At 33.8% G+C, this 19,463-nt stretch overlaps 2 protein-coding genes and 1 long non-coding RNA gene across 6 annotated transcripts; 2 read left to right on the plus strand and 1 right to left on the minus strand.

Moving 5' to 3' along the window:
- The first annotated feature begins 551 nt into the window (after nt 1–551).
- Nucleotides 552–1,898, plus strand: LOC105342384 (uncharacterized). The gene is made up of 3 exons (XR_010712796.1): nt 552–644; nt 1,159–1,225; nt 1,400–1,898. It is a non-coding gene; the product is annotated as an uncharacterized lncRNA (long non-coding RNA).
- A 2,681-nt stretch (nt 1,899–4,579) lies between these two features.
- Nucleotides 4,580–10,754, plus strand: LOC105342383 (rhamnose-binding lectin). Of its 4 annotated transcripts, XR_010712797.1 has the most exons (6): nt 4,580–4,973; nt 5,593–7,114; nt 8,077–8,169; nt 8,399–8,572; nt 9,157–9,456; nt 9,842–10,754. XR_010712797.1 is itself a non-coding variant. In XM_066081281.1 (5 exons), the coding sequence occupies exons 2-5, from the start codon at nt 8,091–8,093 to the stop codon at nt 9,928–9,930; spliced, it is 642 nt and encodes a 213-aa protein (XP_065937353.1). In that variant the 5' UTR covers nt 6,986–7,114; nt 8,077–8,090; the 3' UTR covers nt 9,931–10,754. The 4 variants fall into 4 exon arrangements, 3 of the variants coding, with proteins under 3 accessions (XP_065937353.1, XP_011447609.3, XP_011447613.3); XM_066081281.1 differs by lacking the exon at nt 4,580–4,973 and having other exon boundaries at nt 6,986–7,114; XM_011449307.4 differs by lacking the exons at nt 4,580–4,973; nt 5,593–7,114 and adding an exon at nt 7,416–7,574.
- Nucleotides 10,755–11,145: 391 nt separating this feature from the next.
- Nucleotides 11,146–12,334, minus strand: LOC105342381 (uncharacterized). The gene is made up of 2 exons (XM_011449306.4): nt 11,802–12,334; nt 11,146–11,704 (listed from the first exon to the last, which is right to left on the minus strand). Exons 1-2 carry the CDS (start codon nt 12,276–12,278, stop codon nt 11,183–11,185), a joined length of 999 nt encoding a protein of 332 aa, XP_011447608.3. The 5' UTR covers nt 12,279–12,334; the 3' UTR covers nt 11,146–11,182.
- Nucleotides 12,335–19,463: the final 7,129 nt, after the last annotated feature.

Consider the following 19,463-nt stretch of genomic DNA (forward strand, 5'->3'; position numbering starts at 1 on the left):
GCCCATCATTTTTGTTTCATTGTATACATTTCAGGACCACTACAACAACAGATTCGCTTGGCTTTCCACTGTGCCTTTCTTGGACATGCATGAAGAAAGCGGCTCTTTTCTATAATTGTTTTTTTTTCTTTAAAGACAGATAGTTTTTAGAAGTTACAAACTTTAAACTTATTACTGGAAAACAAAGTAACATCGATTTAAATATACAAAAAGGAAGAGGGTATAATATAACCGGACAACAAGTGTTGCGTGTGTACATGCATAATTATACAGCATGAAACTTGCATGCACATCTGTGATAGGAGCAGAAACTATCCCCTAAAAATCTAAGCCTTCTCTACGTCCTGGAATAAAAGTTCCCATTACATCTTTCTTACATAACTCCTGCACAATGCTGCTAACGATATAAAACAGCAATGATGAATCTTAAGGTACATGTAGATAAATAATTTTAACTTTAAGATACGCCACTGCTTGAAGTACCTGCGTTATACTCGTTCTCGCACCTGCCGCATCTGCAACGCCCAGCATGTGGCGATGCTGTATCCGATTTCTCAGGTTGTTTTTAATCTTTGGTGATACCTTGCTAGATTTCATAACAGCATACTACACCCAGCAAAATGTTCAACAGAGTCAGTTTAGAGGTAAATACTTTTAAATTCTATAACATGTATTTATATTTGATTTTAGTATCACGAGACACATAAATATAAAAGTTTTATAGGTTAAAAAGATATTTTTGAAGTACATATTTTCATTTTTCTGCTTGTTTTAGTTTCATAGTGCATCTCTGTTACCCCGGTATTTACGACCCACCCATTTTTCTTTAAAGTAAAGAGAAGTACTGTAGATTTCTAAAACGCGAAGAATTAATTTCCGCGTAAAATCGCAAGTGGCAACTCTTGCGGTTTTTAAAATCTCGCTTTTATTTTTCAGACAGTTTTGAACTACTAGTATAGTAAATTATAACAAAAAATTGCTGATCGCGATTTTATATTCTCGCGATTTGATACAAAACAGCGGAATTAAGTACTCGCGTAAAATAAGGAATTTACAGTAGATCGTAAAGTAAACCCTTGGATAGCGAAGATGACTATATTGCCTCTGAATTATTTTCTTATCATTAATTGATTTTTTCTTCCTTTTAACGTTTTGCAGACTGTCCTTTACTTCATCGGTTTACTACTGTTGTCTCACATTCACGGCTCCCGAGGGAATTGTACTGGTAAGCATACTATCAGATTGCATTTTCAAACATTTAACTAAATTGATAAATCTTTGCAATAGTTACCACTTTTGATATAATAAAAAGTGATATAATATCCTTTAAGTTAACTATTGATAGCCAAATTCTGATTGAATAAATACAACCATTTAGACTGTATTATTTATTGAACAGTTGAAAAGCCAGGCACGTTTCCGTATTTCTTCGGAAGAACAGACGACGAGTGCATTGACAGAGTAAAAAGGGCGGCGCTTTCACCTCAAAGGTTGTCTCACAAGAATGGAAACCACATGTGGATACAATACCGAGGAATCTTCTTCGAATTCGGTGTCGGAAAATCACGTGATGCTCACGTGAGCTCAAGTCCTTACGGTCATGGTGAATGCGCAAGTCAGATCGAGTCACTTCCGGCTGGTTACAGCATTCTCAGCGTGGAATGTCTGGAAAAGTGTGCCAAGAATTACTCGAAACGATTCGGCCTTTTCAATGACATGTACAGGCGTGTCCACCCTTTCGTTAACATGATGTCACGTATCTTATGTTTACCATCGTGCCCTGAATGGTGCATTGCATAATTACAGGTATCATTGGAGAAACACAGTTCAAGATCCGACAACTTGAAATGGTTATGGTTTTGTCAAAAACAGTACAGTAAAAAAGGAAATATTGAAAATGAAGTCTTTTTGTTCTTTCTCAACAATAAAAAGAAAACTGAAGGGAAAAAACAACCCCAAGTAAAATATGGTTAATAAATTGCAAAAAATTAACATTAATCTTCAACATCTGCAATATACTATATCGATATCACGATCCCTCAAATGCGCCTAAGTCAACGTTGACGAACACGTATTTCCACACTGTGATATGACCTGCGCGTGCGTCATTTTAATTTAGCTGTTTTATGCAGTATTTCAAACATATCATATGCACGTTATATTGTATACTTCTACTCAAGATTTGTTATAGATCATAAGCAACGGAAAACAGATATATGCGCAGCTTACCTTTGCCAAAAATTAGATTCTTATTGTTTTTTTTAACGAAAATGTCCTTTCCATATATATTTTAACTATGTCTTTATACAGAGCTATAAATGATTCTACTTAAGGAGGTTTATACTTATTGTGTAGTATCTAATAGTCCATAAATGACCTCAACCATTCAGCTCGCTCGCATGTCGCAACTCCAAAAAAACAGGACTGGGTTGCCCTAAACACTAATTAACTTAAACCACTGGTCAAATCCCTTATCCAGTGGTTAAATTTTGACCAGTGTTTAAACTCGGGTTCTCAAAAGTAAAGTTCACTACTGGGTAAATTGCTTAACCAGTGGTTAACTGTTGGCTAAAGTTAACCATTCTGCAGAGCTGGGTTAAGTCTTTGGTTTAAAATAGATTCTCGCTTATTGTTGATGTCAGTTTTGGTAGACTATACAAGAACAATTGAGTAAATAGATATTTTTGTCATAATTTCGACACAACGTTACGTCACGTCCTGATGGTTTGTTGACCATCCAGCTTCTGAAAGTCTGTAATTGAAGAACGCAAATTAATGCTTCCGTCATTTCCAACATAATCATAAATCTTGTTTAAAAGCTAGAAGTTATATTTCTATCCACAGATTTTAACGATATACTTGCAGGCTATCTACCTTTATAATGCGTAAAGGAGAAAATGTTTTAGTGACCCAACCAAACGAAGTACAAGAGTTTCGCATTTACTCGCAAAACGTTCACTTTATATCACGAAAGTTTCCGCAAAGAAAAAATGGGTACCAAAATGAGTTCAATGGAATATTGTAGATTCCGTTGTTCTAAGATACTAGAAATTATAGAAAATCGAGGAAAACTTTCAACTGACTTCAAGCATACTTTATGTAATGTCTTTCAAACCAAAATAGTTTTCCGCATTTTTTTTTTTTGGTGGTAAAAAAAACCCCAACCAATTCACTTCTTTATTCCAAGATACAGACCAATAGACCATTTCCGAGTTTCGTTTCGCGAAATCAATGAATCTCATTTTTATACGCGGAATCACGTGACTACGGACAAGAAGTTGCTTAGCGCACGTAAACAATCTCGTAAATGTCGGCTGCCTTCGTTCCACAATTGCACGAGTTTCTCAAAACAAAGGGGATTTCAGTTGCTGGGTATAAAAAGAATGAGTTGGTTAAAATAGCAGAATTTATTTTCAACTTTAAATGCCCTACAGATCCTGATTTTACTGGCGATAACACAGAGAAGGTCATCAAAGAGAGATATAAAACAGCAGGCTGCGATGTAAACCCTTTTAAACTTACTGGCTTCACTTCAGACCTTTCCAATATTCCAAACTTTACTCTTTATGATATATTCAATTATCTGCTTTTACACCGGGCTGATTATGACAAGAAGAAGCTCAAAGCTTTCAAAAGCGCAGAAGATTATAGACTGTACTATGACGGGCATGTGGAACATTTAGAATGTGTGCGTAATGGACAAACGTTTGTTTTCAAGACAAGAGTAAAACCTACTCAGAGGGACAAGACATTCGATCAAAAGAAATACTATGAATCTTGGTTTATCATTTCAAATGCCACTGGGGAAGTTTTGGCTGCATACTGTGAATGTCCCGGAGGGTAAGTTGAATAGCCTATGAGCTACTTGCATTTCGTATGTATTTCTACTTTGCCTTGATATCAAATTCCACATTTTTAAAAGCAATTATTCTGCAGTACAAGCTATTTATGAGTATTTATGTTAGCTGGTTTAATATATATAGCGCATGTAAAAAAATATCATTTTTATAACCACAAAAAAAGCAAACTTCAATATGCTATTGATTATGCAAATTTCAAAATGATTTTAACCATCTACATAAACATATACACTGTCTATGGGTGTTTATAAAGCTTTGCAGTGATAAACCATTAATATTTTTAATTCCAAACTGCATACATGTGGTTTATTACAGGCATGTAGCATCGTTTTTGAAAGTGGGGGAAGGGGGGGGGGGGCAGGCAAACTCATGCAAAAATTCTTGAAAACAAACAAAACAAACAAACATGATGATTCCACAGTAATTTAAGAATCCCCCTTATGCTATGTGCCTGCAATATCTGCCCACACAATAAAGTTTTGTAAATTTTGGAATTAAGTATTTTATATCAGTTTTATAAACTTATTTTAGAGCAGACGGGGCTTGTAGACATATCGGTGCAAGTTTGTATGAACTGGAAAGTTATGAGCAGAAATCCGTCACGGATGGTCCATGCCAATGGAAAAAAAGGCCACGAGCACATGATCAGCCAGTAGAAATAAGCAAACTAAAGATCCACAAGGCAAGCTACAGGTATAAACAATACAGTATTTAATCATAGAAACCTTGAACATGGAAATGCATTTACATGTACCAAAACAAGATATGTTATCAGATTTTACATTTAAAAATTGTAATTTAGTACAATTATTTTTACTTAACAAATATAAACCTCAATTTTGATTTGTAATGTTCTATTGATTGACAATGAAATTAATTAATTGAAAGTATTTAACATATTGACAACATATATAACCATTTTATAAAAATAAATATATGTTGAAGCAATCTAATCATTAAGAGTTGAATGATATGTTATGTCAATTGTATTTCAGTGACAGGAATGCGCCAATTGAGGAAGTAAAAAATGCCTTCTTTGATCCTCGACATTTAAATGACAGAGCCCCCATTAGCGAGGAAGACAAAACTGACTTTGCTCGTAAACTCCATCAGGTAAAACATAAAATTTCCAGAATCTGCGATTGGTATATTATTAGTTGCTGAAAAATCTTTGACAAAATTTGAAAATTTAGGCTAAAAAATCAAAGTAGACATTTAATATAAGTTGATGTCCAATTGGTTAAAAAATGAATCCCTGAACAAAGAGTGTGTTAAAATTTTTCAAGTATCTGCAATTAATAGCTGCTGAAAAATCTTTGACAAAAATTTGTTTGAAAATTAAGGCTTTAAATATAAACAAAGTCGTCATTTATCTCAGTGAAACAGGTACAAAAATGGATCCCATTTTATGGCATGCCTAAACAAAGAGTAGGTATGTTAAAAATTCAAGCACCTGCAATTTATAGTTTCTAAGAAAAATGTGACAGAAATTTTGTTTACAGACAGACAGACGGACAGACAAACACAAGGGCAAAACAGTAAACCCCTCTCTCCTTCGAAAGCAGGGGTGTAAAAAATCATAGTTTGATCATCATCATTATATTAAATACATATGAATTACATGTATGACTGATAAGAAAAGAGTATAATTAAATGAAACATTTACCAATTACAAAATACAATTAATGTATGGTATTAATTATGGTCATACAATATTGTTTTCTAATTTCAGATTAACCCAGATGCTTGTGCTCTTGAATTCCTCCCTCTTCCAGAAATACAAGATTTAAACGAAAAAGTTAACAAATCAGCAGTGCCACTTAACATTATAACAAAAGCGAATAACTTCCTGAAAGAAAATCCCGACATCTCTAATACTGATGAGCTTTCTTCTAAATTGTTTGAAAATTTGAAGTTTTCGTGTGAGGAAATATCCAACATACAGGAAATGACTTTGGGCCAAAGTGAAAACAAATGTTGGTTTGAAATGAGGAAAGGTCTCCTGACAGCATCAAATTTTGAAAAAATATGTACCAGTAAATCTTATAATGATAGCTTGCTAGCTGAACTGATGGGTTATGTCCAAAAACCTTCAAACAAATTCAGTACAATGTGTTGTGACTGGGGACTGAAAATGGAACCTAAAGTGCGCAAACTGTATAAAATCAGTGAATGTAGAAAACATAAAAAATTCAAAATCTTTGAGCATGGACTTAAAATTTCTGAGCAACACCCATTTATTGCTTGTAGCATTGATGGACTAGTGTCTTGCTTATGTCATTCTAACAAACTTATTGAAATTAAGTGTCCGTTTTCATTGCGGAACAAGCACCCGAAGGAAGCAGCGCAAATGAAAGGATGCATTCTGGAGAATGGAACATGGCATGTAACAGCAGATGGACCTTATCACCACCAGATTCAAGGCCAGCTTGGTATCTATGGCTTGCAGCAATGTGACTTGATTATCTATACAACTAAAGGATATGTAGTAATACCTGTGTATTATGATGACAATTTCTTTCAGATGATGGTTTCAAAGTTAAAAAAGTTCTATGTTTCAAATGTATTACAAGAGTTGATAACAGGTGATGTAAAAAAAGCAATTGCTCAAGAGTCTTAAAACTACTGTACATGGTACATGTGGTACAAATCCATATAGTGTAATATTGTAACTTAAATTTACAATACAATGTGAATCCTACTTTACTCTTCTGTTGTTTAGATTGCAAAGAGCAGTACATATGCATACAATATGATCTAAATAGGGTTTAATTTTCAATGGAATAATACCTTGAAGAATCTTAAAACTTTTCAAGTCCCCTATAGCTCTTTCCACATGTATTCTGGCTCTTGCTATTCTCCTAGTCTTAGTTGTTGCTCTGCTGCTCAGCTGTTTTCCACATGTAAAGGGTGGTATATTTAAAGTGCAACCTTTAAGAGCGAGAGCACCACTTATCATAAAACCCCTATCAGCCATTATATCATCACCATACTCTAAGTTATTCAGAAACCCAGATTCTTCAACTATCTTTTTATCTGATGCAGAACCAGCCCAAAGTTTTGAAATAAATGTAAATGAGCCTGATGGGGAAATAGAAACCAATAGTTTAACAGTGTTGCAAAAAATAAATCAAGGAAGGAAGTGCATAAAAGGACTTTGTGAAGTGTGAAGGAAGGAAATAAAACCATATTCCTGTTGATAAGATGTAATTTATCATGACATTAAGGTCTACCAGTTTTACACCCAGTGCAAGGTAGTACTTGATTGAAAGAGTCAATACTGACTTTTGGTTTTCTTTTAAATACCAAGAATTGGCAAGACATCCATGCGCATGCCATTGTGCAGTCTTGCATATAATCAATAATTCTAAAGTTATTTTTAAAAACATATGTTGGTGAACATTTATTGAACTGCATATCGTAAACTAATAATTTTTTTTTTATCAATGTTTGAACTGTGTTACAGCTATATTTTAGATGTATTACATGATTTATGTTGCGAATAAATAGTGCATACATGAACTCTCAAAGACTAGTTTAATACTTTCACAGCAAGGTTTCTCATTAGATTTTCAGAAAACGGTCTTGTCGGGTATAGAACAGGGCATATTGAGTTTGCTCATAAAATCATTGTTAGCATATAGTCCCTTTAACTATTGAGATATACTGATGGTATATATTTAAGATCTCTCGATTATTGTGATTTAGAGCAAGGTGAGTAATGTTTATCGTTTTATCTTTGATGTTGGGTACTTACAGAAAGAGCAAATAAATGATTTAAATAATTTGGTGTTGAAACTGCGTTTTCTAGAATTTACTCGTCTGGTAAGATGTTTTAGTATTTGTCAAATTGATGTTATCAAAATTGTGTATACATACATGTACCATACTTGTAAAGTAAATGATAATTTGAGTTGCGACACGTTAATTTTAAATCGGTTTCTGTCTTTGTCCCCAAACCAACTTGCACGGGGTACTTTATTCGAAGTGCACCTAAACGTTGCTATAGCCAAAGGGGTATTTACCAATGCACTCCGTTCCCAGTCAAGGAGACAATTAGATCAGAGGCACTATAATTGTTTGATAAATTGATAAAGATTTGTTTATTTAAAGTGTCTTTATTACGAGGTCTTTTGATCATGAAATAAAAACTGTGACCAAAACTAGATTATTTCTTATTTCCTTCTTAATTTTCATATATTCGAATATCATGAAGACTTATTGAAGGGAATGGGATCGGAGAAACTTCTGGGCAGCCTTTTATTGATTTCTCTGGCAGTACTTTGTGAAGGATATATAACAATACCACGTAAGTAAATGCTACTATCAATCAATTAATTGATCAACAAAGAAAAGAAAACAAAAATTATGTCTAGTACAATGAACACCATTCTCACAACTTGAGGGGTCCTATAGCTATGTCTATTAGCTATATATACACTTGTCCAACGGCCTTGAACGTCCCTGAGTGGACTCAGGTCTCCTGACGTTGTGAGGATGTATATAATATCTAACCACCTTTGTGTTTTGTTAAATAGACAGCTGTCCACCAGGGAAGCATGTCTTCACTAACTGCACCGACCCCTGTGCATTTAATGGATCCATCACTCTATGCGAGTCTAAACCAGACAGCCAGTGTATTCCCGACTATTGCGGCGCATGCGTGACTCGTTTCTATGACGATGCGGGAAAAGAAATTCGCTGCGAACTAGGTTTGAAAGACAATTATATATCTAATCACATTTTTTCATTGCATTGAATGCATGTAATTCTGTGTCTCTATTTCGTTCATGCCAAATGTCTATAAATATCATTTTCCTTATGTAATATGTTGTTCGTAATGCCACAAGATGATTATATATTGAGCAAATAAAGAATGACTCTTGTATAGTCATTGAATTTGAACCTAATACTGAGCATGAACCTGTAGATATGTTAAAGAGATGTTATTTGAAACATTTGCAAAAACTCTTTATTAGCTTTACCCTTTTAAAACAATGTAATTCGTCCCTAGCCTGTTGCATTCAGTACTGATTATGACACTTCATTTTGTTTATTTATTAAAGGTGTTATAGATCGATATCTACATGCATGATCAATCCCATCTCAAATTAAACACAATGTGATATTATTTTTTTTAGAAAAATCATTGTTTTAAAGACTGACAAATCAAATTAATTTTGCTGAGATTATTGAATAATAAACAGACACTGAACACCAATGAAAAAAAAACACTACGAATTTGCTTGTTGACGATCGAAACTTATAAAGATTAATGGTTATGCAATCTTCATAGAATCCGGCATTATCTGCGAACAGAAAACGCACACCATCAGCTGCTCGAGCGGACTCGGAATACGCATGACGGAAGCCAACTTTGGACGGACATCCAAGGAGAAGTGTCGCCACCCCTACAACCTAGAGCGTCTCCATAACGCCACGGACTGTAAGTCCCCCCACTCCCTGGGGGTCATGCAGAAGCTGTGTGACGGGCGACAGAGCTGTACCGTCACCGTGGAGAACGAGATGTTTGGCGCGGACCCCTGCCACGGAATCTACAAATACTTGGAGTTTGACTTCAAATGCGTCTCTGCCAGTTAGTATCATTTTAAGAGGACTAGGTGGTCATGGCCGTTTTTAAACTATATTTATCTTCTTTAAATAAGAGCTTTGTATAAAGGTATACGAATAAAGGCAAAGTTTAAGGCTGATATGTATAAAGAATTTCTCTTTACCAAACAATAGTTTATGGCTCTAAAATTCATATTTAAAGATGTGATGGTTTCTGAGTAATTAATTTTTTGACCCTCAAGCCTTCTTAAGCCAACCTTTGAATTCAAAGACTTAATATATGTGGTTCGCCATCTCTTTAAATGTACATTAAATATGCAAGTACATTAATTTTGCTATCCCTTAAATTACATTGTAAATACGGTTTTAGATTTAAATATATTATTTGATAGTATCTATTTTTCTTCCAGAGGAAGTCAATTCCAGCCAAAGAAATGAAGGGGGTCTCCTATTTATGATTGTTTTACTTTTGACGTGGAAAGCCTTTGGAATATCTTAATCGGGAGCGTTTTTTCAACTTGAACACAACAAACTATATACATAACATATATGTCATATCAATGCCTTTATATCTTTTTGAGGTATACCTGAACAACAATATTTTATCATGTTTTTATGCAGATGATTCGATGATTAACGGAAGATTTAAAAGGTTTTACATTGATATTTGTATGCATCATGTACATTTACAGTATATAAATTGTTGTCATCTTGACGATGAATGAAATTTTTTTTTAAATCCTGATTTATATCAGAGTTAAAAACTATTTTGAGTACGGACCATCTAAATTGAAATGATCTTTACTATATAGAGAAATCTTTTGCAATAAGGTTTGGAAAGGAATTTATATATGCATGTAATTTATAATTTTCACTTCGTTTCGGCAAATTATAATAATGCAGATATGATAAAATCCAATATCATGCTTTAAGCCCATTGTATTTACTAACTAAGTTTGAGCTGTATTATTCATACGTCAACGTGTGTGAAATCATACACTTGAAACATTACAATCAAATCATTATTTTATTTGTTGTGACACTAAAAAACAGAAGAGTTATGTTCGCTAATATGTCTTATTTTGGTACGTAGTATGCTGGTATTAGTTCGTGTTCAGACCATGATTATGGTTGATATCTAGATTATCTTGCCATGAAGCAAGTTACAACTTCTGTGAAATGGTGTGTGCCTGTTTACTTTGGCCCTTGAGGGGTCAACTGCAGTGTAGAACAAGTGTTTGTTTTCAGATAGAGAGAAGATTTGTGCTTTATAGTCTTTACCATTGTTTGTGATTATTTCGCTGAATAAACACATCACAAGAGCGTTGTTTTTTAATATAGATTAAGCAAGCGATTTTGTATAAGGAGCAACACTTCAGCTTGTGTGATATACTAGTACTTGGGACTGCATTGTACCAGTATATGTGTCAAGTCCTCACAGTAAACTGTTTAATACTCCATTAATATATAATATATATTATCATATATAAATATATTTTAATGAAATGTACAGTTACAGCGCAATGTTTATTACAAAGAAGTGTCACGAACCACTCATTAAAACTTTCATAGCCTTGATATGCACCTCATCTCACTACAAAACCTTGTCACCGTTTTCATAACATTGGTGATCCAAACTTCACAAAAGTTCACCATAAAACTTCAACAAAGACGCTTAATGCTCTACCTTTAATTTTTAATAAATAAAACAAGAAACATTTATTCATAATTTTATTACTTAAAAATTGAGACTAGACCACTGAATCAGAACGCCATGCACGATTATACAACAAGAAAGCAAAAACAGTGACAGCAACAAGCGTGCAGGGAGCAAATATTGCGTAATAGGAATCAGTGGCCCACACGATGCCGTACGCAAAAAGTCCCAAGAAACAGGTTAACAAAGTTATCAGAGAATATTGAATTGCTCGCTTCGTTTTGAAGTCGAGGCTAGGTCGTCCTGAATTCGAAGAACATAATAGATTTGTCTCTGCAGTGCTGCTTTCATCGACCTCGTCATCTCGGAACTCATTATACTGAACAGTTACCGGGGGTTCATCGCGACTGAAGTTCGGCTTTCTGCCGTGAAACCAGACAACCTGAATGACGTTAACATAATTGACGCTGCTGGAGAAGTAGATCATGACGACGTATTGAATGGGCATCAGTAACCCGTATGTTGACAGAAAGTCCGTCATCTTGCCAATGGATGCTATGATTACAGAGCGGGTTGATTGTCCCATTGTTGATCTTAGCTTGAAGTTGAGGAAAACCTGAGAAAAAATAAATTAATATACTTATAAAGATCTTTGTATAGGGTTCTAAAAATAACTATAGATGTCAGATTGAAGCGATTTTTGTATTCATTACCTGTGGAAACGTTTCAACACACCACAGTCCTATAGCTACCCACTGAATGTAAGGGAAAAGTTTGAATCCCAGATTAAGAGACAGAAGGGTCGTCCACAAACACACACAAAATATCAGGTAAGCTATTTTGTGTCTCTTATTGTAATGGTCCCCGTAAATCCAAAACTGGACCAGAATCGTAAACTCCAGAATAGGCATGTAGACCGAGTTGATTCTTCCGTACAGCGGTATCTTAGCATACCCGTAGACGAAGCACAGGTTCACCAGGGAGGCTGTGAAATTTGCAGTGGCCCATAGGATGCTTAAACCGACCACGGATTTCCGACGGAAATTCTTCCAGACCTGAGGAAGCAGAACCAGGAACCATAAGGTGGTGCTGCAGAGGCCACAGACGTTGGCAGCCACACAGGTCCACGGTGGCCAATCCGGGCGACAGTTCTGCTGGAGGAGACCACCGTCCTGGGTTCGGTTACCCATGTTGGCTGGCCTCGGAGTCCCGAGATATGTTGTATAGTTTTACTTTCGTTTTGATCTAGCAGTTTTTTACATGATAAGAGTACGGCATTGCAGACAGGAAATTTATTTTTAGGCCTAAGTCGATGAACTAGATTGGTATTTAATGATGTTTGTTATAAAATAAAAATTCTATCTGTAGTTTATAATGTAAAACAATAACTCAATTTCGTTGCATCTACTGGTGTAACCCCCCCCCCCCCCCCCGACGATCACTACGATGATGATAGTTAAAATCAAAGTACTATAGAACTGACGGGAGTTGATTTTGTCGATGTTTATTTTAAAATCATTGATATGTTATTTTGCATGGCAAGTACATGTATTTCTAATTTGAATTACGCACTTTTTTTATAATATTAATTATTGGACTTTTTCGACAAGAATGTCGAGAAACCCCCATATGAATCATGATAAATGATATTTAAATATAAAATAAATTAAATCAAACTATGTATCAGTAATAGAAATATTTCTCTAAAATTGTATGGATCCAAGCAATATTGAACTCGTCTCGTTCAATCAAACGCTCGGATGACACCGTAAATCTCCGACAAGGATTTACGGAGACAGCCGAGTGTCGAGTTGAACGAGACTATATTGAACTCTGGCGTAGGAATACATACGACTGCAACAAATATTTAAATTGTTCGTACCATTTAAAATCTGACAATTTTCAAGGTATTTATAAATAAGTTTCCTTGAAAAACAATGCTTTAGCATACATTACATCGAATTCATCAATTATTTTTAAGAACTAAGTCTTGTCAGCAGCAATGATTTGTTCTGAGGTCCAAACACTGTTTCACTTTCGGCTTGTCTGAGTAACTGCATAGGAGAGTTGATTAAAATCAACTCCCAAAAATCATATGAAAGAAGAATTTGTTTACAACTTTTGCTGAATTTTTATACCGATGCTATTGTCAGCTATTAACTAAATGTATATGATCGACATTTTTATTTATCATATTGATTTTTATTTTTGACACTACTAGTACTTGAATGAATTATTTCTATGAAGAGAAAGCCAAGCATTACACTAAATATAAGTGAATGAACATTACATTTATCGATCAGTGTCCCAAATAACGAGAAAAGGCTTCTTTCACAGATTGAATGAGTTACAAATTCACATGTATATGAGTAACTTTACTTAATAATAGCGTGAAACTGTTAACAAATTTTGTAGACTTTCCAGAATTCACATTAATTGATACGTTCTTATAACTTTTTGCATTTTCCTCGAATTGGTGGGGGCCAATTATCGTGGACTGCAGGTTTCTAGGGACGTAATTTCGTGTTTTATCGTATACTTAAAAAGGAAATAAGTAAATTCTACGGCGAACCGTACGCGCATGTAACAATTCGTTTTATTATACTTTCATGTCTGATAAGTTTAGACGCAGTTAATAATCCGTTCTATTACCCTCAGCGTTAGCAACACACTTAGTAACGGGTAACACAACGAATTGTTATATGCGCGTACGGTTCGCCGTAGAATTCGTGTCATTTCTACATAAAAGCAATCTAAAAATTCTCTAAAATTAAGACATTCAGTATAATAAAATAAATAGTGCCTGATTGGGAGGATAACAGTTGAAATTGACACCCCGAGGAAACCATTGAAGCGGAGGTTGACAATGGTTTCCTCGGGGTGTCAATTTCAACTGTTACCCTCCCAAACAGGCACTATCTATATAGTGTTACCCGTTGCCAAGTGTGTTGCTAACGCTGAGGGTAATAGAACGGATTACCAACTGCGTCTAATACAATCAGATTTCAGTATTTAACATGAAAGTATAATACATGTAAATAAAGTTGTTTTCATTGACACTCAAAAATTCATGGTCGATATGTACAGTTATGGTCATAAAATTATGATTATCTTCTAAATGTTAATTGTAAATTGTTATGGATATTCAGTAAAAATGTGTTTGGTTCGAACATTTTACATGCAACAGACAATATTTGCGACTTTCGCCAAGGCTTGGCAAATAAAGCATTGAGTAAACTGAATTAAGTAAAATACACCCACAAAATTTGCTTAGAAATTACACCAATCAAGCAGTATCGGCGCTCAATGGTGTTCTAAGTATAGGCACCGAGACAGTAGAAACAAGCATCCAGAATTACCGGCCATTTTGGACGTCACAGTGACAAGTCAATCAGAACAGGGTTATTTAATTTTCAAAAATGATTTTTAAAGGTTTAAATACGTGATTGATTTTTACCATGCAGTGTGTGTTTTAAACATATCCCGTTCTTACTTCAAACAGACAATTTTGCAAACATTGGTGACCTTTCACCAAATCGCAGTTAAGATTTCATATTAATTAGAAGTATAAACGAGAGATATTGATATTTTGACAAATATTTCTGATGTCATATGTATGAAGAGTTAATAAGCATTGCTTTTTGACAAGTCACCACACGAACACTGTAACAAACACAACAACATGATTTTTATGAAACATATTTGTGATCGATACACATCAGTCAAAACACAAAGTCAATAATTCTGTTTCAGCAAATGCATGTATAATTTTTACCTGCCAATTGACTTTCTGAATTCAGTAATTCATAATACTTATAAAAAATATATATAGTATAGATCTTTTATAAATGGGCTTTATGAACTTACTAATTTATATTCCAAATTTTGTAGATATGTCATTTTTAATGTGACAATCGATAATAAAGCCATTAAATTCTAACAAACGAGAGTCATACATAGCAAGACCTTACAATGAGATCGACATACCGGTAATACATCAAACAGCTAATTATCAGTGATTGATATAATATATAACCATGCAACGTTCTATTTTGGGACTTTATGCTTCTTGATCCACGAATTTTGATTCAAAGAATATTTGTGATGAAACTGTATTTTCGATTATTAGTAATAGCGTTATTCTTGCAAATTTCACCGCAAAATGGAGCGCGAAAAATTTTACTTGTCGTTGAAAAACAATCCATCAGAGGAAAAGAACACATCGATATACGACTAAGAAGTTCTATTCTGGTCAATTTAAAATACAAAACACATACTCTATATTCTTTACACAATGCAAAAGTTCTGATAAAGAATTCTAAAATCGTCATCTTCAAGTTTACATTGGTTTAATATTTTGCTTGTTTTACGTCCTATTCAGAATGTTTAACTTATTCCTTTTCTATAATTCATGTTTATGGTGTCAATTTCATTAGCGGTATTAGATTTTCCATTTCCAAAGTCTTCCTTGTCCCAGTTTTCATGCTTCATTAAAAAGAAGTATACAAATCATATTTAATAGATTTCTCTATCACACGGTAACAGTATCTAATAAATGTTGGAAATCGACATAGATTTGGCGTTGGCAGAGTACTTACCAGGTCGTTGGTGAACCATTATATACCATTGCAACATACAGACACTTTGACACGCTCTATTAATTAGACGAGCTCATTTTTTATAATCCAAGCCTCTGGTTTCAACTATATACATTATATATACATGTAAATTGCTAACTTTGGGGTTCCTAGAACCAGCACTTAAATTAAAAAAGAGTATTTAGAATTGTAAGAATCAGTTGTACATTTTGTATATGGAGTAAAGAATTCACCGAATTTCATGATCATATTAACATTCATAAAAATGTTGACTATATGAGGAGAATAATCGAGCAATATTAATTTGTTTGTGGTTACCTGTTTGTGAATATTAAATCATTTCCTTGATAGAATCCTCGCTTCTGTATTAATTAGTCCAGAAGCATTGTTATGTATCTACATAGAATTAATAATCATTGCATATAATCTTTACCCAGAAAATTGATAATTGACGCATCCTACTGCAATATAATACGTTATTTGATTTTTTAACCTTAAAAAATTTCCATTAGGTTTGATTGGTTATTATTTGTACAACATATAGTTATTAAAATATTGAAGTTGAGTTAAGTTAGGAAAAGTTAACCTAGTAAGTGCTTTTATTTACGATTATCTAAAATCTATATTGCCTGAAATCAATAAAACAAATTTAAAAGAAATGAATGGAAATCAAAGACAAAAGGAAAAATTTGCATTTTCTACCACTTTATTAAACACTAGATTTTTTTAATCAACACCAGTATACAGATGACCGATACCTAAAAGTTTGACAAACTTCGTGATTTCAATTATCCACCATCTGGTCAGGAATGGACAGAGTTCATAAAAACCCAGCAGTTCCCCAATTATTTCAGCGGTATTTTAAATTACTAAAAGTAGATTCGCTAAAGAGACTTTGATTGATGGCCTCTAAAAATGTATGACCTCATATAAATAATTGTATCAAATCCTCACCTTTCCTATCAGTTCAAAGTGTCAAAAAATTTAAGAATGGCTCTCTTTGTTTTCATTCAACTCTAGGTAAAGCAATCGTGCGATTATATAGATTGATTAGATGATGTGTCTAATAAACGTTGTTAGTATGCGCTTTATAACATGGAATTGTCAGGTCTGTATAATTACGAACACCAAGTATCTTCTCTTTTAACACGTTAACAAGTCTCAAAATTCGGAGTTATTTGAAATTTCTTTAAGAATGTCCACAGATTACATGTAGATATAATGTATACACGTAGTCAAAATTTTAGGGGTTTTACTCTGAATAACAGTCTAATTAAAGTCATTATTCTTAGATTAGTGTATCTTACAGTTGACAGTATATCATCTGTTTCACTAACGGAAGTCTTGTTCATATACTTCTCCTCTAAATATTCCTCCCGAAAAAAATACTATGGTGGCATAGTTCTGCCACCACTTGTCAGATATCCATGTCGACTTGTCAGATCTTGATGTCGACTTGTCAGATAATTATGTTGAATTGTCAGATCTTTATGTCGACTTGTCACTTATTCACGTGTTGGAAAAAGTCAACACTAAAACGTTTCCACGCCCAATTTGTGCCATCCAGTTGACATACATTTTCTGACAAGTCGACATAAGGATCTGACAAGTCGACATAATCATCTGACAAGTCGACATCATTATTTGACAAGTCGACATAATTATATGACAAGTCGAAATTATTATTTGACAAGTCGACATAATATCTGACAAGTCAACATAATTATCTGACAAGTCAACATATAATATGAATGATAATTTTCTTCATTTTATTTTTTCTGTCAAATAATTATGTTAACTTGTCAGATCATTATGTCGACTTGTCAGATAATTATGTTAACTTATCAGATCTTTTTATCGACTTTTTAGATAATTATGATGACAAGTTTATGACAGTTACTGGCAATAATACGCTTTGACAACAAATTATTGAGTTTTTACGCAATACGATAATTTTCTGACAAGTCAACAAAAAGATCTGACAAGTTGACATAAATATCTGACAAGTCGACATAATCATCTCACAAGTCAATATAATTATCTGACAAGTGGTGGCAGATCCATGCCACCATAAAATACACCTGAAAAAAATGAAACCAAAAATGACCTACTGTAGATTTATGAAGTCGCTGACATTTCGCCGCCATCTTAATTTCTGATTAATGGTTCTGTAATGTGCAGGTTCTTATTGTTGACATTTTCTTAAACAGCCACAAAAACAATTAACAAACACAAAAAGCGTGTGATTATTACATTGCACAGACATACAGACATGTTTGATATTTGTTTCTAGTTCATTAAGGTATAATGATATTATGAGAGGTGCTTCTATGCCAAGAATTGCGATGACAACTCAAATTAACTGTAGAGAGTTAAATTTCATGAGTTCTGTCGGTTTTATTTGTGGGTTGAAGACATGAATAGTTACAGTCTTTAATACTACATTGAGATTTTGGAAATCTATTTCATGTTCGGTCAGTATTATGTAGGTGCATGAATAAAAATGATTTTCAATCTTTGGATGATTAATTTGACGATTAAAAAAAATGTATACATACATGTATAATAAGAACCATTTGCTTAATACAATGCAATTAATATATATATATATTGTAGAAAAAATATAAAAGGTCTTGTTTGCCAAGTAAATATCCACAAGAAAACATTTAAGTGAATACTACATGAGCATATTCAAAAATTGTTTACTTTGTTTCGAAAAACACGAGTGTATAATGTTAATAAAACAATGTACAAAGAACAAAAAAAAAAACAACAACACGAAAACATTGCAAAATGAACTTACAGACCCTGAAACGTGCTACTACACCTCTAAAACGAACCGAACCGTTCCGTGCAAGAAACGAACCGTACCGTTCACAAAACGAAACGTACCGTTCACAAAGCGTACCGTACCGTTCACAAAACGAAACGTACAGTTCACAAAGCGAACCGTACCGTTCACAAAACGAACCGTACCGTGCAAAAAGCGTGCAAGATCATTTATGCAAGACCCGCCTCCAGACGGACAAAAAAGCGTACCGTACCGTGCAATAAGCGTGCAACTTCCATATACGGCTTATTGACCTAATGTCTTTCGATGAATACGGACGGAGATTATCGCTGACCAGATAAGTTCAATATTTTGCTAGATTTTTTCATACGGGATTAGATAACACATACTTAGATTTAAAACTGTTATTCTTAAGAAAGCAGTTACAAAAATATTCTAATTTAATTTCCTTTCTTAGACCGTAATCAATTCTTTGGTTTTCGACAAAACTTGCATCGCCGATTTCTGAAACATTGTAAACTATTAATGTTCAAACAATTCGTGGTTATAATTTTTTGTGATCTGAAATCGTAAATGGGTACATTTGAATTTACTTGTTCTTAGATAATTTCAAATTAGTTTACCAAATATATTTATTCATCAATTGATATATTATCAAAATTCGAATCAATTTAAGTCATGTGCTTTTTTTTTCTAAATAGACGTGATGTTGTAACTGACGATCCGATTAAAATGTTTAGAGCCTGCCTTAACGTCTTATTTTCTGTTATCGGAAAACCCCCTTTTGATAAACACCTTTTAATTTGTTAATTAATTTACAACTAAACTTTAAACCAATTAAAAATGAGAAAAGAAAACGTTTCAGATCATGTTTTTAAATACATGTGGATGTGCTGTAGTAAATGACAGCCATATATTACCGGTGACTCGAATGATTTGTAGTTTAGCTATTTATGTAGCAATAAATAAACAAAAAATCACTCATA

The sequence above is a fragment of the Magallana gigas genome, chromosome 4, assembly GCF_963853765.1.
Source record: "Magallana gigas chromosome 4, xbMagGiga1.1, whole genome shotgun sequence".
NCBI classification, from domain to species: domain Eukaryota; kingdom Metazoa; phylum Mollusca; class Bivalvia; order Ostreida; family Ostreidae; genus Magallana; species Magallana gigas.

Bases quoted from the DNA above. Each gene is read 5' to 3' on its own strand.
- LOC105342383 (XM_066081281.1), top strand. From the start codon at position 8,091: ATGGGATCGGAGAAACTTCTGGGCAGCCTTTTATTGATTTCTCTGGCA. The intron at 8,573-9,156 runs GTTTGAAAGACA...CAATCTTCATAG, and splicing joins AGAAATTCGCTGCGAACTAG to AATCCGGCATTATCTGCGAA. The intron at 9,457-9,841 runs GTTAGTATCATT...TTTTTCTTCCAG, and splicing joins CTTCAAATGCGTCTCTGCCA to AGGAAGTCAATTCCAGCCAA.
- LOC105342381 (XM_011449306.4), bottom strand. From the start codon at position 12,278: ATGGGTAACCGAACCCAGGACGGTGGTCTCCTCCAGCAGAACTGTCGC. The intron at 11,705-11,801 runs GTAATGAATACA...ATTTTTTCTCAG, and splicing joins GTGTTGAAACGTTTCCACAG to GTTTTCCTCAACTTCAAGCT.